General features: G+C 45.8%; 1 protein-coding gene and 1 non-coding gene across 2 annotated transcripts in view; both read right to left on the bottom strand.

Annotated features, from left to right (window-relative positions):
• Positions 1 to 25,980, bottom strand: part of LNPEP (leucyl and cystinyl aminopeptidase) — a 92,515-nt gene that overhangs the window by 45,868 nt on the left and 20,667 nt on the right. The window contains exons 2-4 of the mRNA XM_056112470.1: positions 8,690 to 9,530; positions 4,380 to 4,518; positions 1,726 to 1,857 (exon numbers count right to left, since the gene is read on the bottom strand). Coding sequence (XP_055968445.1) covers positions 1,726 to 1,857; positions 4,380 to 4,518; positions 8,690 to 9,530 — 1,112 coding nt within the window. The remainder of the gene's footprint in view (positions 1 to 1,725; positions 1,858 to 4,379; positions 4,519 to 8,689; positions 9,531 to 25,980) is intronic.
• On the bottom strand, positions 13,883 to 14,000 carry LOC130021879 (small nucleolar RNA SNORA26). The gene has a single exon (XR_008792225.1). It is a non-coding gene; the product is annotated as a small nucleolar RNA SNORA26 (small nucleolar RNA).

Below are 25,980 nucleotides of genomic sequence, written 5' to 3' on the forward strand. Positions count from 1 at the left end.
TCACTCAGCCTCTGACGGTAAACTGCTGGACAGCAGGGAGTGGCTTGGCAGGTTTTCTCTCCTTCCCTCATACTCTAAGGATGTCACCTTTCTCCTCACATAAAAGGCTTCTACTGGGAAACCCGCTGGCAGACTTAGGGGAGGGTATTTTCTGGCGAGCTACCAGCTTTTCTCTTGCTGCTTTTAAGATTCTGTGTCTCCGACGACTTAGAATTGCTCTACTATTAATGTATCTAAGAGAGACCTCTTCAAATTGAGTTCGTGTGGCCATCTAGAAGCTTTGTGACCTCAGGTATTCAAACCTCCCCCAATGAGGGGAGTATTCATTCATTACTCCCTTAAATAAACGTCTTGTGCCACTTCCCTCTGTTCTCCTTCTGCAGCTCCACAGCTTACAAACTGTTTCCTCTGGTGGCATTCCAGGCGCCATAGAGGCGGGCTTCACTTTCTACCCTTCGCTTTTCGGCTTCTCCTTTAAATGAATACTTAGCAATTTCCCCGCACTCTCGCATGCAAAGCCTTTCTTCTGACTGGCCTAGTCTGCTACCGATACTCTAGGTTGCATGTTCTACTTCATTCTCTAGAGTCTACTTCATTCTCTAGAGTATTTCTATTACTTCTGTGTCTTCATCAGAGCTCTTATTTCAATTCCTAAATGGACCAAAATATGTTTCCTTGCATCGCCAAGTCTTTCGAAACAGCTCTTCTGGACTCTTCATTGACCACTCGCAGCTCTCGGTGTCTCTGGGATTGACCAGAGACAGACGACAGGGCCAATAGTCCCAGATGCTGCAAGTTCCCTCTGGTCGGGGTGGCTGTCGTGGCATCCAGAGCAGCAGAGACTTGCTCCAGTCTGTACTGTCTGTCTCTCCTATGTTGCCAAACTCCAAGAGCTGGCCTCAAGAGTGTGTTAGAACTTTTCTGATGCGAATATGGGTTTCCGCAAAGGCTCTCTTCCAGGTGGGTGACATCTCACCGTGTGCTCCAGGTGCTTCCAGAGTGCACTTGGCGCTGGAGCTTCTTCACTGAGAGCTCATGCCAAGGAGAAAGGCACGGGTGCCTGGTATCTGATGCACAGCCAGCCAGACTCCTCCCAAACCGCTGGGCTGACAATTTAGGACCCCACAGTAGCCACAAAGGCACTTTAAGTCTCTACTTGGAGGCCAAATGTTGTACGGACCAGGGAGAAGGGAAAGAATGAGTCATGAATTTGAATAGAAATAGTCACGGAAGGTTAGTGACTACTATATTATATATCACAGATCAAGAATCTTTAAAATACAGATATTGTCTTAGTGGATTTTTCTCTTACGAAAGTAAGGTTGAAAGACACTTGAGAATTACTGTGATCTGAGAATTAATGACTTTTAGGGAGACACTGAATCACAGCTAAACAAACAAACGGCAATGTTTCTGGCACAAAATTATCAGATCTGTGGGACCAGAGATATAAGAAGAAGTTAGGGCACTTGCCTTGCACAGGGTCAGCTCAGGTTCGATCCCTGTCACCCCATCTGGTCCCCTGAACCCCACCGGGAGTGATCCCTGAGCCCAGAGCCAGGAGTAAGCTCTGAGCTGGGTGTGGCCCCAAACCAAAACCAAAAACCAAAAACCAGAGCTGTAGTCCAAAAGCTTGTTTTCTTCATAAAGCAACTGTCTGGAGTCATTAGGGAATTTCTCAGAACCTCTTGTGAAGCGTACGTTCAGACAATTACCACAACATACCAGGGTTCCATTTAAGTCGTGACTCAGGTTCTTCATCTCCCCCACAATGAAAGCAACCAGGTAGGTGCTCATCTTCACACTCTCATAAAACTCATCCTGAACAAGTCCATCTCCCACAGGCACTGAAGATTTCTACAGGCAAAGGGGAAAAGACAGTTTTGTAAATCTGAGAAGAAACGACAATGAAAAAATAAACAGAGGAACTGACAATTCAAAAAGGAGATGAATATTGAAGAGGCTGGTATAATTTAATCTCTGCACAGATTTCTTTACAGAGCATGGCCCTGTTTTTGGCCTGCTCTGCCATCTACCAGGAAGACAAACTGAGCACCGTGAAACTCTTGTAACGTGGAGGCTCCAAAGATGACTTTACATGAATGTTAGTGAGAGATAACAACATTGGTGTTTTTCTCTCCTTTAAAACAACACAAACCAAATCTTGCCTTCTGACCTAGCAATATGCCCCTCAGTGCTACAGAGAGTAATGGAGAAAGTCACAGCTGATCATCTCTTCAGACTGAAAGCAAGCATCTTGTTTTCTTACAAGTGTGCTTCTCAGAACCCCTTACCCCCCCCCCCCCCTTCATCTTCAATTGCACACGCTGTTTCATGTTATAGTGAAGCCAGTTATGGAGGGAGGGAGGAGAAACAAACACTCTGGAAAGACTCTTGAAGACTCAGAGATAGACGGTATGAAAACAGCCACATTCATGATCCAGAGAAACACCGAAGAATCTCGGAATCGGTCAGCTCACTGCAGAGACTTTTCTAGACCCTAATTATCTAAAATTTTTGATATCTAGGAGAGCACTGCTGCAAGAGCAGTCACGCGACATCCTATGTTATTCATAGCAGGCAATACAAGTAAATTATCTAGCATCTGCCTGTTCGGCAGGTTTGAGTGGTGGTGGGAAATTCAAAATAATGGTGGTGGGAAGCTATGACACCATCATACCATCCAGTGGGACTGGTGTCGAAATACTGAATGTGGAGCAATAGCACAGCGGGTAGGGCGTTTGCCTTGCACGCAGCCAGCATGGCCAACCCGAGTTCGATTCCTCCGCCCCTCTCGGAGAGCCCGGCAAGCTACCGAGAGTATCTCGCCCACCAGGCAAAGCCTGGCAAGCTACCCGTGACATACTCAATATGCCAAACACAGTAACAAGTCCCACAATGTTACGGGGACCACTTGAGCAAATCGACGAACAACAGGAGGACAGTGGCAGTGAATCCATTACTGTGAACAAAGTTATGAAAAGAAAAAAATAAAACAGTCACATTCTCTTGGTTTTACAAAGGAACACACTCATCTCCGAGGACTCATCAGGCATCAGACCACGAAGCCATTCTGGACTGCCCGGCACAAAATCCCTCCCCAGCCCAGACTCACTACCAATAATTGCTTCGAGCTGACTCTGCCAACAAGCCTCTGCATATAACCATAGTCCCAGGCTGAGATTTCGGGGGACCAGCAGTACATTGTCTTCTCAGGTTTGCCGGCAGCTGAATAAAACCACTTTTCTGCACTCACTCTTGGCTCACATAACTGGTCTCTGAGTGGCAAGCCCCAGAACTTGTGCTCCATAACAAAATGATCTAAAATGACTTTGTTCAGTGGCATGCTCATGTCAGTGACCCCAAGATGCCGTGTAGAGTCAATGCTGTGCACTGCTAGAGAATTCTATGCAATCTGTGGGAAAGCAAGCAGCCTTGAAAGATTTTCCAAGTAAATCAGGTATTATCAACACCAGCCAAGTCAGCACCCCCTCCATCAAGAAAGACTAACGTGAGCGGACTGGCAGAGAGCCTTCTGCAGTGGCATCCCAATGAAGGAGAACCCAGGCCAGGCCACCCAAGGGCTGACTGGATGGTCTGTCGGGTGTGGCAAGTTTCCCACCCCTAGTGACATACCCTCCAGGAGGGTGTAATTAGACTAGACACAAGTGCCGGGTGTCAGTAACAGGGTACCTTCGGTTATATTTCGCCTCAGAGTGAACCGCTTGGTTTTAGCCAACTGTTTCCCATGCTCACATCCAAGAAAAGAAGTAGGTTTTCATGTTAAACCTCCACATTATAATCATGAGTTTTTACCAAGCAAATATCAAGGACAATCCTGACTCAGAATGATCAAGTGCCACTGTTTGGAACTGCAGATTCACCATGTCCCGTGAATCTTTTTTTTGGTGTGCCACACCTGGCGAAGCACAGGGGTTACTCCTGGCTCTGCGCTCAGGAATTATCCCTGGCAGATCTCAGGGGACCATATGGGATGCTGGGAATTGAACTCGGATCAGCTGCATGCAAGGCAAATGCCCTATCCGCTGTGCTATCACTTCAGCCCAGTCGCGTGATCTTTAGTACTACCCCCAGTCATTAATACTTATACATATATATATATACACACATATGCAGAGAGAGATAGATATGTATATCTATGGACACATGTACATACACACATCACACTTCCTAGTTTTGGTCCATAATTTTTCACATCCGTGTCTTTATTTCCATCCTTAGATTGACTTCCCAGTTGGGTTTAACGTACATATTTAACTTTTTTAAAGCACACCCAATAGCAGTCAACAGAAAAAGGAACTCAAACATTCTTAAAGGGACGCACCTGAAGATTTTACACTCAAAGATTAAGACAGTACCTTGGGCATGTTCGATAAAGCTGTATACTGTTCTTCCCTCGTGATCTTGATGGCAAATGTGGCTTTAAAAGATGGCTCATCAAAACAAGGAAAAGCAGATCTTGCTGCCAGGGGTTCAAATTGAGTTGCAGCAAAGTACCTGTAACAAATGCAGATTAACCCAGTGGTTATTGAGGACCTGCTACTCAAGTCATTTTGACAAGTGTTAGAGCTCCGTAGACAAACAGCCCTGGGTGCCGGTCAGGAGAGGATCTGCACTCAACTGAGAGAGTCGGAGGTTTCGTAGGCACCAGCACCCGTCAGGCTGCAAAGCATGTCATCAACTGAAAACCAAAGGAAAGAAACAAATCCTGTTCCTGCAATTAAAGATGCTGTAATTGGTGACATCTGAAAGGGGCCTGAAGAAGAAAGAATGTCTGAAGGTGTAGAGGAAGTAGAGAGAAGGCTCTGAAGAAAGGAGGCAAGGCAGAAGAGGGTCTTCAGGGCCTGCGCTGAGATCTCCAAGGGGGTGGCAGATCTCTGCCATTGTGAAGGTTCTTACAGATGCTCATGGTGACAGGTGACTGGGAGCTGCGTGAGTTGCCCTTACTGAGCACGGCTGCCCAACACCGCACCTCAGGCTCAGGACTTGGGGGTCCTAGGTATCCTATCGTTCACTGCTTGTGTCATCCTCCTCTGATACAAATTTATTTTCCTCTCCCTCCCTCGTCACAAAGATTTAAGTTGTTCAAACATTTAAAAACCACCAACAATGTCCCCAGTTGGTGGTGGTAAATGTACACTGGTTATTTACCACCAGTAAATAACTGAAGGGGTACTGGAACACTGTAGGACCGAACCCCCATCACAAACAACAATTGTATCTGTGCAGCTACTGTGACTCGACTAAAAAAAAAAATCAATAAAATGAAACAAAAATAAATAAAAGTTTAAAAACATGGGGCTGGAGCAATAGCACAGCAGGTAGGGCGTTTGCCTTGCACGCGGCCGACCCGGGTTCGACTCCCAGCATCCCATATGGTCCCCTGAGCAGTGCCAGGAGTAATTCCTGACTGAAGAGCCAGGAGTAACCCCTGAGAATTGCCGGGTGTGACCCAAAAAGAAAAAAAAAAAACGCTTGTAAATTTAACTGGTTCAGAAGTACTCCATTGTGGGTTGACCTCAAAGCACAAAGGAGAGGGAGAAGGGAGGTGCAGGTTTTTCTGAGGCAGAACAGCAGACGTCTGCGCTGGGCTCTTGGCACAAGCGTGGCCCTGGGGGACAAAGGAAGGGGTCTGGCCGGTGTGGCACTCCACAGGCCTTGCCTGGACCCGGGGGCCTTGCTCGCTCACTACCTGTTCTCCACTTCTAAAGGATGAGTAGAAAAAGAGTGTGGAATCTGGAGGAAGAAGAAGCACACTCTGCAATTTACCAGTCACGTCGTTTCTGAACAAACCAGAGGCCTAGGTCGAAAGTTCCATAATTAGGTCACAGCTAAGGGTTTGCATAAAGACTCATCATAAAAAAATACTTGTATGTTACCAAACCCTACCGAGATGGTTATACTTTATAGTCACTTATAAATTATTTATAAAGGCCAGATAGTCATGATCTTCGTATTTAAAATCATGCCTAGTAAGGATTTGCCCACGTAGCTGTTTCTGCTTGGGTAAACGGAAGAGATAGCAGGCAACATGGGTGATGCAATTTCAACACAGTATGCTTCCGACTTTCACTTCGTCACCCTAATCCCAAATCGTACCCACTTAGCAGAATTTGAAAGAAAGCCCCGGATAACAGGGGGTAAAGTTTATGATGCTAGTTACTCCTGGCTCAAGACTGGTTCACATGTGAAGACACATGTAAAATGTGTCTTGGTGACCACTAGGAACACTGGGCCTGCCACGGGCCTGCCAGGGCCACAGGGCTTAGGAGATGAACACTGTTTTGGAGGGCTCTCAAAAAACAACAATAAAAGAGAAAAATTAGTTATTGAAAGAGAAGCCATGAAGACTATCTCCATACGAGGGTACCTTAGGGATGGCTGATGTCTGAGGGCAGGGATCTCTGTTCTACCCAGGCTGAATTCATGCAAACTTATTCTTTCATCGGCGACTGAAGATTTGCTCTTAGAAATACGAACCATGGTTTGAGCACCATCTCAAGAGGCACTGAAGGTGACTGTGACTTAGCTGGGGAGAACTAAGAGAATTCTAAGCACCAGTAATGACACGGGTTATGGAAGAGAGGCCTGAACTCAGTAGGCTGTGAGGCTACAGGACACGGGTGGTCCCAAGAGCAGCCCGACTCCAGGCCAGCAGGGCATTCCCCTGGTGCCACCAGCTCGCTGTGAGAGGCTGAGGGATTAACTGTCCGTGCCTCTGCTTTCCCCACCTGTGACATGAAGGATTTCGAGAACCTTCTCTAACAGAACTAAGCAAAATCCAAAGCAAAAGAAAAAAAATTGCCTTTAAGGGCAGTTTTTGGACAGGGTGAGAGAATAAAAATAACCTTCTAAGCTTTTATCTCTTTTCAAGAAATTGAATCATGTAGGATATTCATTTTGCCAATCCAGGTAAGGTGTTATATGTATACAGAATTTCAGACTGATTCAGGAAATTTCAAAATCCTGCTTTTAATGATTTTTGCTCTTTTTTGTTTTGTTTTGTTTTCGCTTTATGGGTCACACCCGGCGATGCACAGGGCTTACTCCTGGCTAATGCACTCAGGACTTACTCCTGGCGGTGCTCGGGGGACCATATGGGATGCTGAGAATCGAACTCGGGTCGGCCGCATGCAAGGCAAATGCCCTACCCGCTGTGTTACTGCTCCAGCCCCTGAATATTGTTTCTTAATTTTAAGGAATGACGTTCATTTGTCAAGCATTCTCCATAGCACAATTCTGCCCATGACAAGAGACGAGAAGGGGCACTGTCAGAAACCAGCTCACTGTGGCCTCCAACAGTTCTCTCACTACACAGGAGCTGCACTCTAATGACAAGTATCTCACTGGAGGAGGTGACAAGAGGGGTTGAGCGGCCTTCATGGTCCCTTGGATGTGAAGATCTCTTTGCTTATGGACATCCTATATTTCCTAGAGATGGTGGAGACCTCCGAAGGAGATCTACAGCCACGAATATCTGGCTGCAACTACAATGAGAAACCAGCTCTGAAGTCAGAGTTCAGCAAGAGTCAGCTGTGGCTTGCCTAAGAGCACAGAAAGGAAAAAAAAAGTTACATATCTGAAGAGAAATGCAGAGCTTGCGTCGCCACATTCTCATTTTAAGAGGGAATAAACATTTTTCCTTCAATGATATGAGATACCCAATTCAGTTTCCTCCGTGTACCAATAAGCCATCAGTAACTCGCATTCTGGATTACAAAATCCTCTTAGAAAGCTCCAATTACCTGCATACGTCTCAGCAGAATGTTGTGCACAAGCAAATTAACAATACTGCTATTTAATAACACCTTGCACATGATACGCACGAAAATCTTCCCACAATTTCTTAGTAAACATAATGAGTACTAATATTAAAATACAAGACATAACTCAAACAGGGAGCATTTGATTACTCTGAGTCACCTTTTTTGGAAAAAAGTCAAACTGAATTTCTATTAGATTTTGCCTTAGATTTTCATCAATAAACATTCTATTTGAAAATAGAATTACACTAAAAAAAAAAAGCAGCAGAAATTAAAGATACTAAAAAAAAATGTAAGCATGCTGACATTTCTTCACACTTTTTTTCGTTCTGTTTGGGGCCACAAAAGGTGATGCTCAAGGAGTAACCTTGGCTCTGCTCTCAGGAATGACTCCTGAGCACATGGCTCAGGGACCATACAGGATGCCAGGGATCAAACACTGGCTGGCCACAGGCAAGGCCAGCACCCTGCCCGCTGGCTGTACCCACTCTCTCTCCAGTCCCCATATCCTGTTTTCACCTTTTGCTAAACACCTGCTGAAGTTCTGCCCACTAGGAAAATGAGGTCTCCAACAATAATCGTTACACTTCTGTGCTTTCCCTACAAACACTGCAAGCCCACAGAAAAATGCATTGGTCTTACAAGGAAAGTGCAAGGTCACTAAGGTCTTTCTATTTGTAACTGATACCATCTTTGTCCTTTTACCAGGAAATATTACGGTCAAGATGTTGACTGAGGGAAAGAGTCTACTTTTCAAAATCATCTTCCTAATATTTTGCATACACGGTAAGAATTATTTTTTAAAACCACCGTCAATCGATCGCCTTGCTGGGCACAAAGGGCCCCAGAGTCGGAGCAGAGGTAGAGAAAGCAGGAGCAATTCAGCGGGCCGCGTGATGACGTACTTGGTCTGGTTCCCTGCGTCCGTGTAGGAGAGGCCGTAGAAGCCGTAGTAGGTGTTGGATATGTTGGCCGTGTACTCCACCTTCAGCGTATAATTGTGCCCTTCCAGAAGGGCCTCCGGGGCAACGACGGCGATCTGTTCGTGGAACGGATACTCCAGGAGCTCCACCAGCTTCTCCTGGCTGGAGACCGCGGATGAGAGGGTGACCCGTGAGATGTTCAGGCCTGTGCTGTGGAGCACGATGTTCCAGGTGGCCTGCAGCACCTGGACGGCGATGGTCGCTGAGCCCGAGAATGTCATGTTGCTAAGGTTGGGGCGCAGGTGCAGCTCGTAGCGGAGCGGCACCACGGCCGTGGGCAGCCGGGCCTGTGCCCACGGGAACAGCTTCCCGTTGGTGGCCAGCGGCTGGATGAGTCCCATTGACTGGTTGCTCCTGTGGCAGCCTTCTTTGGTAAAGGTACATCGGGGCAGGAGATAGATGACCATGATGACTGAGATGGCCAGCATGATGACAAGCACACAGACCACCATGGTTCTGGCGGAGGGCACAGAGCACACCCCCTCGGGGCTGGGCCGGTAGCCGCCTGCACCATTCCGCAGGCCCGAGCTCCGGTTCATGAAGGACATACCCAGCAGCTTGGCCGACGATGCATAGTCCTCCTCGTCCTCGTCCATGTCGTGCTCGCCAAGCCCCCGCACCAGCAGGCGCGACCCCCGGGGCTCATACTCCACCTCGTCGGGCTCCAGAGGGTGTAAGCAAGGCTCTTTGGCTAAATCCACCACGTCCGGTTCCTCCTCAAACATGCTGTTTTCGATCATATTCCTGGGCAGCTGAAGCCGATCTACAAAGCCATCGAAACACAAGGATGGGAAGGCAGAGTTAGGAGACATGCGTGGGACACCGTTTTCTCGCGCAATCGTATTGAAGCTGAGGATTTTCTCTTTTGGGGGCTGGGGCTTGGGGGCCACACTTGGCTGTGCTCAGGGCTTACTCCTGGCTCTGTAACTAGGATCTCTCCTGGCAGGGCTCGGGGAACATAGGTGGTGCTGGGGACTGAACCCAGGTTGGCTGCAGCCCCAAGTTTCTTCCACCGTACAGCTACTGACTAAGCTGCCTGCCAGTACAGACTCAAGCAGAAGTCAAAGAACACTGCAAACGCGCAAGAAGAGAGCGCCAAACCACCCACGTGTGCGGCGAGAGGTGGCAGGAACGCACTGTCTCTTTGATACACACATTCTGGTGCGACCACTGGGCCCCTGTCCTGAACTGGGAGAGGCCTGCGGGGCAGGAGGGGCAGAGAGATGCAAGGTCTGTGCCACGAGGCGTCCACAGCGTTCCTCTGAGTCTAGTCCCCAGCATCCCTAAAACTCAGGGCTGCAAGACCTTCAAGCCACTCTCTGGGGAGTGCTGGGGCTTGGGGGCCACGCCTGGCCCACAGATTACTCCTGCCTCTGTGCTCAGCTTATGTAGAGTCGGGGATGGACTCAGGGAGGCTGCATACCAGGCACATGCCTCATGCACTGCTCTGTCTCTCCAAAGCCCTCACCCTTCTCAGGGCCTGAGTGTCTCTGAGCCCCTTTCCCAGGTGAGCGGCACTGAGCATCAGGCCAGACCATTCCTCCCAGGAACCCTGAGCAGCAGATTCCTCTTCCCAGCAAACTGGAGGTGCAAATTCCACAGGGATAAATAAGAAGGACTCAAAGGAGCCCTCCAAACAAGAACAGAAAAACAAGACAAAAAGAACACTGAGCATCAGATAAATGGTCATTTTTTTTCCCTATGGACCTAGAGCATTTGCCGGCTCTGTGGCCACCACCAAACTAACAGAGCATAAGTGGTGTCGGGGAAATTTATAAACAGATCCACACAAAACGGGGAATAAAAGGACGAAGAAAGACAAATATATGTAACAATAAGGCCTACACTTAGCAGCAATATGCCTACACTTAGGCAATATTCTTGTTTCAATCAGAATTTTAGTTTTTAAGGGACTGCAAGTTTGATGAGTGATAGCCCCTTGAATCTTTATATTAAGGAACTTTATATATACACATAATTTTGCACCCTCACAACAATTCTATAAAAATTGCTATTGTGACTATCTTGAGCAAGAGAAAACAAGTTATTCTCGCCTCAGAGCCTCACAATTAATCACAGACTGCTACTGGGGCCAAATTTAAATTACCATTTCAAATTTTAGACTTTTTTGTTAAAGTGCGTTCTCCTACTCAGCTAAATAAAAGACGACAATTTGGATATAAATTGTACTTCTCTTGTACTTGGCAATGAAACTGCCAAGCGTAGTATCATTTCACTACTAAGAAGCAATACTTGGATGAAATAGCTTACTTAATATCTATTTAAAAAAGTGCCTGTGTATCTTGGGCCATTCCACAAGCATCTGAACAATGGCAGCTTGGCCTAGGACACAAGTTTACCAGCAAGCCCTAGAATAAACATTACTATTTTTTTTTAATTTTTTTTATTATTATTTTTAGTGAAACACCATGAGGTACAGTTGTAGATTTACAATTTTTTGTGCTTGGGTTTCGATTATACAATGATCAGATACCCATCCCTCCACCAGTGCCCATTTTCCACCACCATGGATAATATCCCCCCACCCCCATCCCCCCATCCCCCCCTGCCTCTGTGGCAGGGCAATCCCCTGTGTTCTCTCTCTCCTTTTGGGTGTTGTGGTCTGCAAAAGAGGCATTGAGTGGCAAACATGTTCAGTCCATAGTCTACTTTCGACATGCATCTCCCCTCCTGGGAGGATCCTCCAAACATCCTTTATTTGGTGCTCCCTTCTCTATCTGAACTGCCCTTTCCCCTAGAATGCCCGGCTGGCCTCTAAGCTATGGAGTAATCCTCCTTGTGTTGATCTCAGCTATTCTTGGGTATTAATCCCCTATTCTGTTACTTTATATCCCCCAGATGAATGCAATCTTTCTATGTCTATCCCTCTCTTTCTGACTCATTTCGCTTAGCATGATACTTTCCAAAAACATTACTATTTTGCTACTCAAAGTTCCAAAGACCTCTCAGAACAATATAAGTTTCCATTTTTTTTTTAAATTTCATCTTACCCCCTTTCTGCCATTTCCTCTGTCCTCTCCATTCTGAATTTCATTAAAGCTCTGTGCTTTGGGGCCGGAAAGAGAGCACAGTGGGGAGGACGCTTGCTATGTATGTGAATGAAGTTCGATCTCTGGCACCCCATGTGGACTCCTGAGCACACAGCCAGGAGCAAACCCTGAACTCTGCCAGGTGTGGTCCAAAAGCCAGACAATACAAAATACATATAGAAGGTAGACTACTTTAAGGATCTGCTTTGGGTAAACTTTTCAATCACTCCCTGCTTCTTTTAATAATCTGACATCTGTCCGTGTCCTGCATCTTGTCTGGAAGGTGGATGGTATTTGAACATCCCATTCGAGGGACTCACTCTGAAAGTTTGTATACTGCATCATTATCTTAGCAAAGTTACCTTCTGTCGATTGAAATAGCAGATGGAACAATAGATTTTAATAAATGATTTTGTTTGGAATCATTCAAATTCGTGACTGAACAAATACTGCTACATTTGAAATTAAAACTTTGAGTATTTTTTTAATGAAGCAATATTGCACTAGAACAGTATGTGTTTCACCAATAAAATTCCTGCAGGGGCTGGAGACAGCTCGAAGGGCTTGGCACAGGCTTGGCAGCAGGAGAGCCTGGTTCAGGGCCTGCTGCACCATCAGGTCTTGTGGCCAAAGACAAAAAAAGAAAAAGTCAACACATGTATACATGACATTAACTATGGAAAGCCTGAGACCCTTCTGCTTGCCTGTTGTGTTCCAGGGGTCATGGCAAGTGGGTCCCCCCAGCCTGCTGAGCTGAGCAGCTCTTCAGCCCTGCCAGTTTGAGGCTACCCTGGGCCTCTGTGATGCCCGGTGCTCCTGAGCTGTTCAAGCCTCATTCCTCTTCATACCTGGCACAGTGCTGCAAGTCGGCTGGAGATCAGATTATTTTGCTTTTAGTTTGCTTTTCGTTTTGAAACTGGTTGAAAGGACTTTTGTTGACTTCCATTTTAACCTGGGGGCTGGGGGGGGGGGGCATGTGTGTGGAAGATTCTATTTCTTCACTCTCCTGTGTTTCGCTAGGCAACACTTTGGCGGAGGCCACGGTCGTGCCAGAAAGCTCGATTTTGCTTTCCTGTTTATCTGGGGGCAGCCCAAGCAATGCTTAGGGGTCATGGGGATATACTGGAGATAATATGCAACTGGGGGGGGGGGGGCGGTCGCCACTAGGGCCAGAAAGCACCACTGCTGGGGGCTAGCAGGTCACAGCAGGGTGATGCTGGCAGTACTCAGTGGGCTTGTGAGCAGGAACTGGAAGCAGGTCCAACAGGAGTCCTGAGCCGTTCCCCCTTCCTGTCCTATATGGGCTTGGTTCTGGGGCCACACCCAGCCTGCTCTAGGCTTACTCCGCGTTCTGCGCACGGGATCACTCCTGGCTGGAGGAGGGAGACCATTTGGGGTCCTGGGGATGGAAGCTGGATAGGACTTGGGAAGGGCCCTACTCGCCAAATGATCTCCTGAGCCCCAATCCTGTTTGGTTTTACTGAATAAATTGCTAAACTAACTCTCAGTATGCTCACCACTTGATATTTACATCTTGATATTTATTTTAGGGGATGGAGCACAGCCAGCAGTGCTCAGGGGCTACTTCTGGCTCTGTGCTCAGGAGAGACCTCTGGGGACCGAATGCTGTGTATGAATGGAACTGGGCTAGGCAGGACACAAGCCAAGGACCTCACTTCTGTGCTTCCTCCTCGGATCTTCGTATGTGACACTCATATCCACTCCCAACTACAACTCCTTCCATCCACCTCGATTAACACTCCTTCCATCTATCCTCAACCACACCTCCCTCCTTCCACCCCCAACCACACCTTCCAACCAACCACACCTCCTTCCATCCACCCCGAACCACACCTCCTTCCATCCACCCCTGAACCACACCTCCTTCATCCACCCTCAACCACACCGCCTTCCATCCATCCCTGAACCACACCTCCTTCCAATCTCGGTCCTGTTTTCAGACAGATGCCTTGGCCATGCTTGATTAAACCAAGGGTTATTCCAAGGACTGCTGTCTGCCCTTCACAAACTAAATCTTTTTTTTTCCCCTTTTTTTTAATCTTCTGGATGTGACTCCAGACAGGATCCAGGAGAAGTTTGTCCAGTCTCCCCTCTGGGTTTTATGGGAACTTATTTTGTCCTTCTGTTAGCCCCTGAAAGCACCGAGTCCATCTTAAGGGCACAGGGAAGGGTGACAAGCTTCTAATCTTTCCAAAAGGACTATCAGATGCCTGCCCAGCACCTAGATAAACTGCTTATATAAGTTACCGGCTGGTCAGAAGACCACCTACATAGAATTTCCATCTTTCAGAAAAGCAGCGCAGAGTGCACCTGCTGTTTTTTATCGAGCTTCTGTGTGTCTGTGCTAACTTCAACAGACCAGAACCAGAGGGCAGCACTTAACAGATGGCCCCCATAAGTGCACTCCAAGGCTGCCATGGGTGAGGGCACAACACGCTGGCTTCAGTGTGATGACGCATTGGGGCACACGGCAGCCCCCTGCCCTCATGGCATTAACGTATTCCCAGCAAGAATTCAGGAAAGCCCATTGAGAAATCTCTAACCCACACATATAAGCAATAAGCCCCAAGCAAAGCATGTCCCAGTTGATCTGTTTTCACTTTAACTCAGACATACATGACAATAAACTGAAAAAAAAAAAAGAAAGATAAAAGAAAGATTTTTTTGTTTTGTTTTGTTTTTTTTGGGTCACACCCGGCAATGCTCAGGGCTTACTCCTGAATCTGCACTCAGGAATTACTCCTGGCGGTGCTCAGGGGACCATATGGGACGCTGGGAATTGAACTCGCATTAGTCACGTGCAAGGCAAATGTCCTACCCACTGTGCTATGGCTCCAGCCCCAAAAGACATTTCTTAATCAATCATCGGGGGTTGTGCTCCTGGGGAGTGTGAGGCCTAGGGAGGACCCACAAACTCTCCTACCCTCTGTGACTGCCACACACACAGAGTGGAAGTGTGTGAGCACTGCATGTGGGGAGCACTCTATCTCCTCATATAGCCCCCTCCTGCCCCCCACTGCTGGGAAGGCCCCCCCCTCCCGCAGGAAACACAGACTCAAAGTCCAACTGTTTCTAGGTGAACAACCTGGGTGGCTGGAGAGAGACAGGGGTTCAGGCACTGGCCTCCTACACGGCTGGTCCTGGTTTGATCTCTGTCATCAATCACAGAGGGTTCCCTGAGCACCACCATGAGTGACCACTGAGTGCAAAAAGTTCACGCTACAGAATTTAATAATTTTTGGTTTCGTTTTGGTTGGGGGCAACATGCCGTGGTGCTCAGGGGAACCTCTGGAGTGCCGGGAATTGAACCCGGGCTGGCCACATGCAAGAAAAGTGCCCCAGTCACCGTACTGTTGTGCTCTTGCCCTGGAACTGGACACTTTTTAAAACCGTCTACATTTCGTGTCATGGCGTTTATTTTAAATGACTTCTTTCACATGCCACAGTCCTCCTACCACACACTAAGCACGGAGCAGGAAGCCCCTCAGGGAACACCCCAGAGCACATGGCTGGTCAGCAGCGGTCTTGGTGAGTGGGGGACAGGAAGAGCTGGGGTCACAAGCAGCAGACTGCAGGCCACCTGCAGAATAGCCACCAAGGGCACGGGGTCTGCTGACCACCCCAGCCCTGAGCACTATCACTGTCACTTTCCAGCCCTGTGTATCTGTGTCACTCTGCAGCCCTGAGCACTGTCACTCTCCAGCCCCACGCATCTCTGTCACTCTCCAGCCCTGTGCACTCTATCCCTCCAGCCCCATGCAGACTCCACCCCCTGGAATCAGACACACAGCTGCCACCCACCAGAACGGCTGCAGACTAGGTAGGTTCCAGCCGCATCCTGAGCACAAGCCCTACAAGGCCTTGGCACTAGGTCCTGCAGCTGCCACTCTGGCCACCATGGCCACAGCACAACTGTCACTGCCAGGCACTTGCATCCTCAAATGGCACCTACCCAGGCCCAACAGGCACCACCCACCTTCAGGAGACCTCTCCCTGACTGCTACTGGGCTCCTCACAGAGGGTGCTGCCAAGAACTCAGAACTGCGACCCCAAAGCCACCACTCAGATGGAGTGCTCACCCCACTGGCAGCGCAGAGCCCCTGCTGGACAGAAAGGATCTGACAGTCTGACGATGCCCACTGAAATTAGGCAATCAATGGGAGACAAGTTCAAAAAGGACCAAGCGAAGTGGGAGCAAAACCCAACCGGAATCTACGGCACCCTGAAAAGGTAACAGCAAGCTCAAGAATTGAGCCCAAAGACTTAAGGATCAGTGAAGGGAAGGCAGGTTAGCAGAAGCCATTCAAAAGGAACAACTGAAAAAATATTTTATTCAAGAATAACATGAGGTTTGGTCTAAGGAAAGAACTAAGCAAATATGTCCAGAAAATAGTATCTAGTTACCAATATGTCAAAGATAGTTGGAAATGATCACTGAGTAAGACCTGTGTGCTGAGTGAAAGTAGGTAAAAGGAAAAAACATTATAACCTCTCAGTATCTGTATTGAAAACCATAAAGGCCAAAGAGAGAGAGAGAGAGAGAGAGAGAGAGAGAGAGAGAGAGAGAGAGAGAGAGAGAGAGAGAGAGAGAGAGAGCTTGGGGAGGGTGGGTGTGAGGAGGGAAACTGGAAACATTCATTGTGGGAAATCTACACTGGTAGAGATGAGTGTTGGAGCATTGAATGACTGAAACTTGATCATGAACAACTTTGTAACTGCAAATCTCATGGTGATTCAATAATTCAATTGATTAATTAAAAATATAGTTCCCAGTTGATTAAATCCAAAAAAAAAAAGAATAACATGAGGTTTAAGGAACGATATCACGAGGAACTAATACTTGAATCACAGGTATTCCACAGAAAAAAGAAAGGAAAGATCAGAAATTATACTTTGAGAAATAACTCAGAGCTGCCACAAGTGGAGGAAGGTAGCAGACATCTCAATTCAATCAAAGAGTTCCAAACACAAAGACACATTCTAATTGAAATGGCAAAAATCAAAGGCAAAGAAAATTCGTAAAAAGTAAGAAAAAATCCAAGTATTCCGATGAGATGCTGCCCAAAGATGCAGACATCTCAGGAGAAGACAGTGTCATTCAGCCAGAGGGTAGGTCATGATCTATCCAACGTGCTGAACAGACCACACCAGACACCAGGACCATCCCACTCATGCGAAGCAGCTGTTTGGACAAAGAAAAATACTTTCACTAGGCCAATCTTTCAAAAGTCACCACATTTACAAAGCAACAAGAGACCTAAACACCCTAAATGGCAGCCAATAAGGAAAGAAACCCTGGGCACTCGCAAATCTGAAATTCACATGTTCGAAGCTGAAAAGGGGCCATACAAGCTTAGAACTCTACACACAAAACTCTAAACAAATTGATCACAGCAACATAAGAAACACACAGAGGCAAATAACTATTTTCTCTTCTGGGCAGTGCCCTCCCTAGTGGTGCCATGGCGGAGTGGGGTGGGAGAGCTACTTGGGACTCGACAGTCAGGGAAACGTAGGCAGTCAGAGATAACCTCAAGCCAAACACGGGATTCCACCCGCACAGCTATCCATCACACTACAGGCAGACATCAGCCTACAAGGGGAGAACCAAGAACAGAGGAACAGAAGCAAACTGCAATAATGTTCAGAATCCACAAGCAGAAGTGTCGGTACATTATCATTTATCAACCATTTCCCTAAACATCAACTCACAGACCAAGGCACAGAGTGGCAGGATGGATGAGAAACAGAATCCGACTTCCTGGTACTACAACGACCCACGGACTCCGAATAAGAAGCTGGAAAAACACCACAAAGGTTTTTAGAACCTTAAAAAAAAAAAAGGCAGATTCTTGCTTCTCAGGAAAAAATAAGACTTCAAGCTGAAAAAAAGTTACCAAGGAGGGGGCAGATATTACATAATGGTTAGGGATTAGGGGGTCCCTTCAAGAAGGCAGCAGGCATCAACACTCTGAGTAAAGAAGCATCAAAATAGATCAACAGAACCCGGAGAGACACATGGATGTCAACGGGGTGGGGGTGGGAAGGTGGAGGCTGAGTATCTACACCCCACTCACAGTGTGGGCAAAAATACTGGAAACAGCAGCATTACCTGGAGAGAGGGGCCAGATGGGCTCAATACACACACTCTACACACACACACACACACACACACACACACACACACACACCTCTTTGAGAGCAGAACACGTACTTTCCTCAAGGGCACCCCCCATTCCAAGTGAAGAGCCCATGCTGGGATACAAAACACATGTCAATAAAGCTATCAAGGCCACAGTCATCAGTGTCTATTCCAATTACAATGGTGCAAAACTAGAAGTGAGCCACAAAAGAAAAGCCTGGGAAAACTCCAATACATGGGAGATTAAACAACATGCCACTGAATGATTTGGGGGCCAATGAGAAAACTCAAAGGGGAAATTTGAAAACAATCTATACCTGGAAAAACAGAGATTACAGATGACTCGGCAAAAGCAGGCCAAGGAGAAATCCAGAACAATACAGGTTTACATAAGTAAGTAGACAAAAAAAAAAAGTCAAACCTCACACCTTGAGGAAAAAAAATAACAAAACAAAACATGAAACAAAATCAGTAGGAAGAAGTGAATGATAGAAACTGGAATGGAAATAAATGAAATAGAAATCAGAATAGATGTGATACAAAAAAAATGAAACCAAAAGATAAAGAAAACTGACAAATTCTTAGATCAGTCTTTTGGGTGGGTGGGGGGGGGAGGAGAGAAAACCCCAAATACGGGATCAGAAATGAAAAAGAAATCTCAACAGATAACACAGAAATACAGACTACCGCAACTCCATGTCACTAAGTTAGAGGAAAGAAACCTAAAAGAAACAGACTCTTTTTTTTTTTAACTGAATCACAGTGAGAATCACAGTTACGAAACTGTTCATGATGTGGGTTTCAGTCATTCATTTCCACCATCAGTGTCTCCAGGTTCCCTCCCGCCACCACTCCTCCCCCAGGGCAGGCACTTTCCTTCTCTGTCTCTGTTCCCTCTCTCCCTGCCTTCCGAGGTTTGCAATACAGATGCTGAGGGGTGATCATGTTTGTTCCTTTACCTATTTTCAGCACACAGTTCTTATCCAGAGTGATAGTTTCCGACTATCTTTGAAACAATTTCTTAGACTGACACAAGCTCCAAAGACGGTAATGGGAAAACCAGACAAATTAGAAATGATTATAAACAGTAATCAAGTTCCTTCTGCAAACAAAGTCCGCAGGACCAGATAGTTTCATTCCTCAGTTCTACCAAACTAACTCTTCATCCTGAACTCTTCCAATATCTGAAAATGAAACTCTTCCGAATACATTTCATGAGACCGATATTGCCCTGGTACCAAAAGCAGACAAAAATAGAAACAGGCCAATATTCCCAACAAATAACTTTCAAAAGATCTTTAAAAAAAATCTCTGTGAGCAGAACTCAACAATCTATGAAAAGGACCAAACTTCAAGACAAGTGGGACTTATTCCAGGAACCAGGGATAATTCAACACAGGCAAATAAGTTAATACAACAAACCACATCAACAGAAGCTCTTAAAAGATCATGTATGTATGTCAGTAGACGAGATAATATGCATTTATGATGAAAAGAACAAGATTACGAGAAACTTGCCTTAAAGCTGCCACTACACCATACTCAACAGTGAAAAACCGAAAGCTTTCCTCTAAGATCAGGAACGAAGCAAACGTGGCTTACGTCACTCACCACTACTAGTCAACTGAACTGGAAATTCTAGCCAGAACAATTAGGCAAGAAAAAGAAATATAATGAATCCAAATTGGAAAAGAGGTGTAATCCCACTATTAGTAGATGACATAATATACACAGAAAGTATTAAAACCCCACGAAGTGGTGCTGCAAAAGTTAATTTACATGTTAAAATAACTGCATTTACAATTATAAAAAATAAATATTTATGAATAAACTTGTAACAACGGCGATGGAAGAAACTGTACATCAAAACCTGTAAGATGATGCTGAAAGAAAGAAGATGCCGTGAGGAAAACTGAAAGGACAGTCCATGAAGAACAGTGCTAAAACAGCCATCCTCCCCAAAACATACACTCGATGCTATCCCTAATGGTTTCTCCAAAGACACAGAACAAATACCAGTCAACACTATATGAAACCCAAGTCTCCAAACTGCCAAAGGAATCCTGAAAAAAAGGGAGACATCACAGCCCCTCACTTTAGGCTTTCACTACAGAACCCAGGTCATCAGAAGTGGGGTCAATGCAGAGACTCAGACCAATGCGACAGAACTGAGCATGGAGAAATGGGCACTCAGAAATATACACAGCTGATTTACAGCAAAGGGCATATGAGCATAAGGCAGATAAAGGAAAGTCTCTTCAACAGACCCCGAGGTCAGTGAGTTGCTGAAAGACAATGAGGTCAAGCTGATACCTCACTCCATGCACTCAAATTTCTTAGAATGGATTACAGACTCAGCTTCAGACTGAATCTATAATACACAGAAAATCACACAGGCAGAACACTCTGCCACACATGCTTCAGGAATCTCTTTAGTCATTCCACTCTATTGGCAAGGAAATCAAAACAAAATCAACGACCAGATCACCACAAATTGGGAAGTTTCTGTGGTACGAAAGGAACCATAGCTAAGACAAAAAGACTTCCTCTGAATGGGGAAAAACGGTCACACATGACATATCTGATAAGTACCCAGCATCCAAAAGTATGTAAGGAACTCAAAGAACAACAAAACTACCCCATCAAAAGCTGGGGGGAAGAGCTGAGCAGACCTCTCTGGGAGAAGGCGAACACCACCATCAGGGCTAGGCAAACCGGCTCAACATCACTGACCTTCAGAAAAATACAAATCAAAATCATAATGAGGGTCTTACACCAGTAATGGCAGACACAAGTGCTGGGAGGGGTAGAGGGGATGTAGAGAAAAAGAAACTGTCATTCACTTGGGTGGAAATGCTACCTGGCTCAACCTCTATGGAGAACAGTCTGGAGATTCCTGGAAAAATTCAAAATAGAACTATGATAGATTATGCAGCAAACCCCCTCATAGCTACATATCCAAAATAAACAAAAGCACTAATTCCAAAAGACGTATGTCCAGGTATGTTCACTGCAGTGCTCGTTACAAAGCCAAGATCTACAGAGAGGATTGGGAAAATGGCCCAAAGGTTGAGCACATGCTTCACATTCATGAGACTTGGGTTCACCTTCAGGCAAAACACACACACACACACACACACACACACACACACACACACACACACACACACAGACACACACCAAAGGTTACCAATGGCATGGGAGAGTGAGTGGGTGAGGGGAAAGGAAGGTGGAGGGTACAGTGTGGTACCATAGCACCCTAAAACATATAACCCTTTGCACTCTTGTAAACCAACAATTCCTCAATAAAAAGCTGAGTTTAAGGGGCAGGGAGCAAGCGCAGAGCTGGAGCATCTGCAGGCAGATGTGGCGTGATCCCCACACTGCATGGTCCCCAGGCTGGCTCCCGAGCACCACACCAAGTGTCAGTCAAAAGCAAGTATGAATTTGATAATACAAGAAGTGAAAGCTTTCTGCTTTCAAACAACGAGCCCAGGTAAGCACTTTATGGCACACACAGGACTCAAGTCATCAGCAGCAAGGCACAGCAGAATCCACATGGGACATTCGCCGAGGTGAACAATGGATCTCGACAGTCTTCAAAAGACTGGAATCTTCTTTTTGGAGACCATATATTCTAGACACAATTGAAACAACTGATAAGACAGAGATTGTTCTAGACAACGTCTAGGTATCCGCAAAGTGGAAAATAAATCTTGAAAGAACCTTTGAGTCAAAAAAATGAACCGAGAAAATAACTGAAATAAGCAATAACACAACACATCACATCACGATGTGAGATAAATTTACTGGTTTTAGATGCTTGTTTTAGAAAAAGGTTTAAAATAAATAGAACACTGTTTGCCCCTAGGAAGCCAGAAAATAAATTAAAATCAAGAAAAAGCAATAGAGCAGAAATCAATGAAACAGAAAATTAACAAAGAAAAAATCCCGCCAAAGAATAAAAACTATGATTTATTTATTGGCCATAAGCCATATTCTCTGAGAAACTGAACTTGAAAATCTTCAAATATAGTACAAGTTTACCTCCGAGACTGATTTTTCACTTCTTGAAAGTCTGTTTAGGTTCATCCATCAAATAGCCCAAACTACAACAGAGTCCTAGACCAGGAGAGAAACACTCTAACCAAGCAAGCCATCTTACATTCATACCTGTCAAGATAGTTCACAAATATAAAAACATTTATCCATTAATCATTAGTGACAAAGCTAATCATACATGCCTCCACCTCCTCCTAAATAAAAATCTAGAGAGACTTTATTTTCTAAACCCAAGTAGTTGAAACAGAATTGAAAACAGTACTTAAAGAAAATATTTTATAATCTTGTTTAAATGTTAAAAAGGCATTCTTGAGCAAAGGCTGTATTTAATTCAGCTAGTTCTATACTTAGTTTTTTCTAAAAAAAGTTTTTCCCCTTGGGGTTTCTGGACCACACCTGGAAATGTTCAGAGGTTGCTCCTGGCTCTGCCCTCAGAATCACTCCTGGAGGCACTCAAGGGACAATATGGAACATTGGGGTTTGAACCCTAACAGATTAGCAGTGCAAGGCAAGTACCCTACTTGCTGCACCGTCGCTCTGGTCCCATTATTATTCTTTTTTCTTAAAACGGGCATCCTTTCTGATTTTTTAAGCCTTCCCTTAAAATTTAAAATGAGAACTTCTCAGGAGGAAAATCTAAAGTGGTAGGGCAGGAGGGAAACATTTCTAAGCATTTAATCCAAGTTCTAATTTCACTCAGGGCGATCACAACTCTGAAGATCACTTTGCAGAAACACAAACTTCTTCATGCAGTTCAGGTTACAGTTCTAGGAAACCAATCTCTGTAACTAGCATCTCTGTTCTAAATCTCGGGGACCCAGTGGCCAAATCTATATATAAACTAACTGAATTGGCCCTCTGCTCTTGGCTCTCCTTCCACAAATCCCTGAAGCACACACAGGCTTGCACAGTACTTGCTCTGTGCGGACTATAGGCATGCTGCAAGCCTCTCCTTTTCTCTCAAGCATGTCTCTGCTGTGACCATTTAATTTTTGCATCCTTATCTCACCCTCTTCACTTCAGCCTCGATCTCTCTCTTCCATTCCAGAAGTTCAATGTCATCTTTTCAAATCTGTAGTTTCTTTCACTTAAAAAAAGAAAGTCAACTATTACTGGGAAGAATATCCTACTCGAATTCATTCTCCTATTCTTCCTGAAATACTAGAAATTGAAGGAGCACAATTTAAAAATTCAGGGAAGTGGGGAATGTGACTTAGTCACGTAAGCTTGCATGTTGGTGGCATGTACAAGCAAATGCCTTGCATGTTGGCAGCATTACCAGGATATATACTGCAAGTTGGGGGCATGTACAAGTATGTACCTCTCATAATGGCGGTGGCATGTCAATCACTCAGTCATGTGGTACAAGGATTCACCCCCACATGCTGGTGGTGCATGAACGTACCTTGCATGTTTGTGGCATGTACAAGTGTGTACCTTGTATGTTGGCGGTGGCATGTATAAGAATGCATCTTACATGCTGGGGTATATACAAGCATTCTCTTGCATGTCAGTGGCATGTACAAGTGTGTACCTTATACACTTGTGGTATATATAAGCACGCATCTTGCATATTAGTGTCACGTACAAACACATGTCTTTCGTGCTGACCATATATACTAACATATACCATGTATGGTGATGGTGTGTATAAGCACACGCCTTCCATGTTGGTGGCATGTACAAGCATGTACCCTGCATGTTGGTGGCATGTACAAGCATATGTCTTGTATGCTGACAGCATTCCAAGGATATACACTGCATGTTGTGGTATGTAAAGTCTGTACCTCTTATGTTGGCGGTGCCATGTAAATCATGTACCTTGTATGCTGGTAGTAGCAGGTACAAGTACACACGTGTATGTGGTCAGCTGATAATATATACAAGCATGTATCTTGTATGTTGGTGGCATGACAAGTGAGAAGCCTGCATGTTGATATGTACACATGTGCACTGTGTACGGCGATTGTGGATATAAGCACATACCTTACATGCCAGTGCTATGTATAAGCACATACCTTGCACGTTGGGATACAAGTATGTATCTTGCATGTTGGTGACATGTACAGTGTACCTCGCCTGTTGGTGGCATGTACAAGCATATACCTTATGTGGTGGTGGTGGTGGTGGTATGTACAAGCACATCCCTGTATGTTAGTGGAGGTGTGTACAATCGTGTTCCTTGAATCCCTGCGCTGCCAGGTGTAGCTCCAGCAGCAGCAGAAGCCTAGGGACCTAACCGTGCTAGAATAAAAGAGAAGCATCTTTTTTCAGCAAAGATATAGAAAGTGGACAGGCTGGAGAGAGAATACAGTGGGCAGGGTGCCTGCTTTGCATGCAGCTGACCTGGGTTCAATCCCCGATACCCTAGAAGGTCTTTCACGCACTGCCAGGAGGAATTCCTGAGTACAGAGTTAGGAATAACTCCTGAGCCTTGGCGGGTGTGACCCAAAAACCTAAAAAAAAAAAAAAAAAACAAAACCAGACTTATTAAATGGGCCCTGAAAAACTAACTCAGTGAGACACAACTACTATTTTCCTCAGATGGTGACTTCACAGACACTAGAAAAAGGCAGCTGGATCTACAGGGAACAGCATCATCCAGTCGCTTTTCTGAAATAATCCAGGCAACGCTGAGAATGATTCCAAGCAGCCTTGCTTCCTGGGTGCCACTGGCCGTGGAGCTGCGCATCTGATCAGCCTGGGCACTGTTAATGAGCACGCTGGCCCGGCTGCGAACACGCAGCCGACAGGAAGCAAGAAAACAGCCATTCCTAAGTAATGAGTCACCTCGCCCTCACCACACTGCAGCCCCCAGCCACCTCTGGACCTGCAAAAGGAAACTGTGCATACCAACTTGCTTCAGGATGAGACGATGAGATACAAAACCGACTCCACGGTACTGTTCTAAAATCGTGGGTAAAGACATTTTAATACTGGCGTTTGGCTAACAAGAGGTTAAAAATTGAAAGGGGAAGATTTGGCAAAGCCTGCAAGGCTGTTTTACCCTACGGAGATAGGAGTTTCTGCTTAAGTAAATTGAAATTAGGAATTGGGGTGGGGGGGGCATCCAAGGCCAAATTAGATCATTCTTCCAGGATAGGGCTGCTACCCCGCACGTTGTTTTACGGGAAGAAGCCCACAGTAAGCACTGCACTGAACACAGCAATACCAAACACATGCAAGTATTTGTGAATGAAAATGGTCCCTGTATCTCCTCACAAACTGTGACGGCTGAACCCAGACTCCCTGAGACTTAAAATATAATGGATATGGGGGCTGAAAGAGAGAAAGAATCCGGAGTTCCGACATCCGTCGACAATCAAGAATCAGGGACGCTGTCTCATTTGCCAAGGTGTCGAAAATCAGATGGGCTGGTCACGTAATGAGATTTAAAGACGACCGCTGGACTGGAGCTGTTACTGACTGGATTCCATGGAATGTCAAAAGACCGCGTGGCCGCCCACCTACCAGATGGTCAGACTTCTTCGTCAAGATCATGAACGATCGGTTTGAGGCCCTTCATGTTCCCGGAGCGAACAGATGCCATTGGGCTACACTAGCACGCGACAGGGACAAATGGAGACGTTACTGGCGCCTGCTCGAGCAAATCGACGACTAATGGGAAGTTAAGTGATTAAGTGATTAAGTGATGGGGGCTGGAGCAATAGCACAGTGGATAGGGCATTTGCCTTGCATGCGGCCGACCTGGGTTCAATTCCCAGCATCCCATATGGTCCACTGAGACCACCAGAAGTAATTTCTAAGTGCAGAGCCAGGAATAACCCCTGTGCATCACCAGTTGTGACCCAAAATAAATAAATAAATAAATAAAGATATAATGGATATATGAGCTATGAAAGTTACATGGTCCTGCTGTTGGGGACTAGGTTTTTAATGAGCAGGACCTAGTAGAACCTCAGGAATCTTAGCCTCTG

This window comes from Sorex fumeus, unplaced genomic scaffold (assembly GCF_029834395.1).
Source record: "Sorex fumeus unplaced genomic scaffold, SorFum_2.1 ptg000018l, whole genome shotgun sequence".
NCBI classification, from domain to species: Eukaryota; Metazoa; Chordata; class Mammalia; order Eulipotyphla; family Soricidae; genus Sorex; species Sorex fumeus.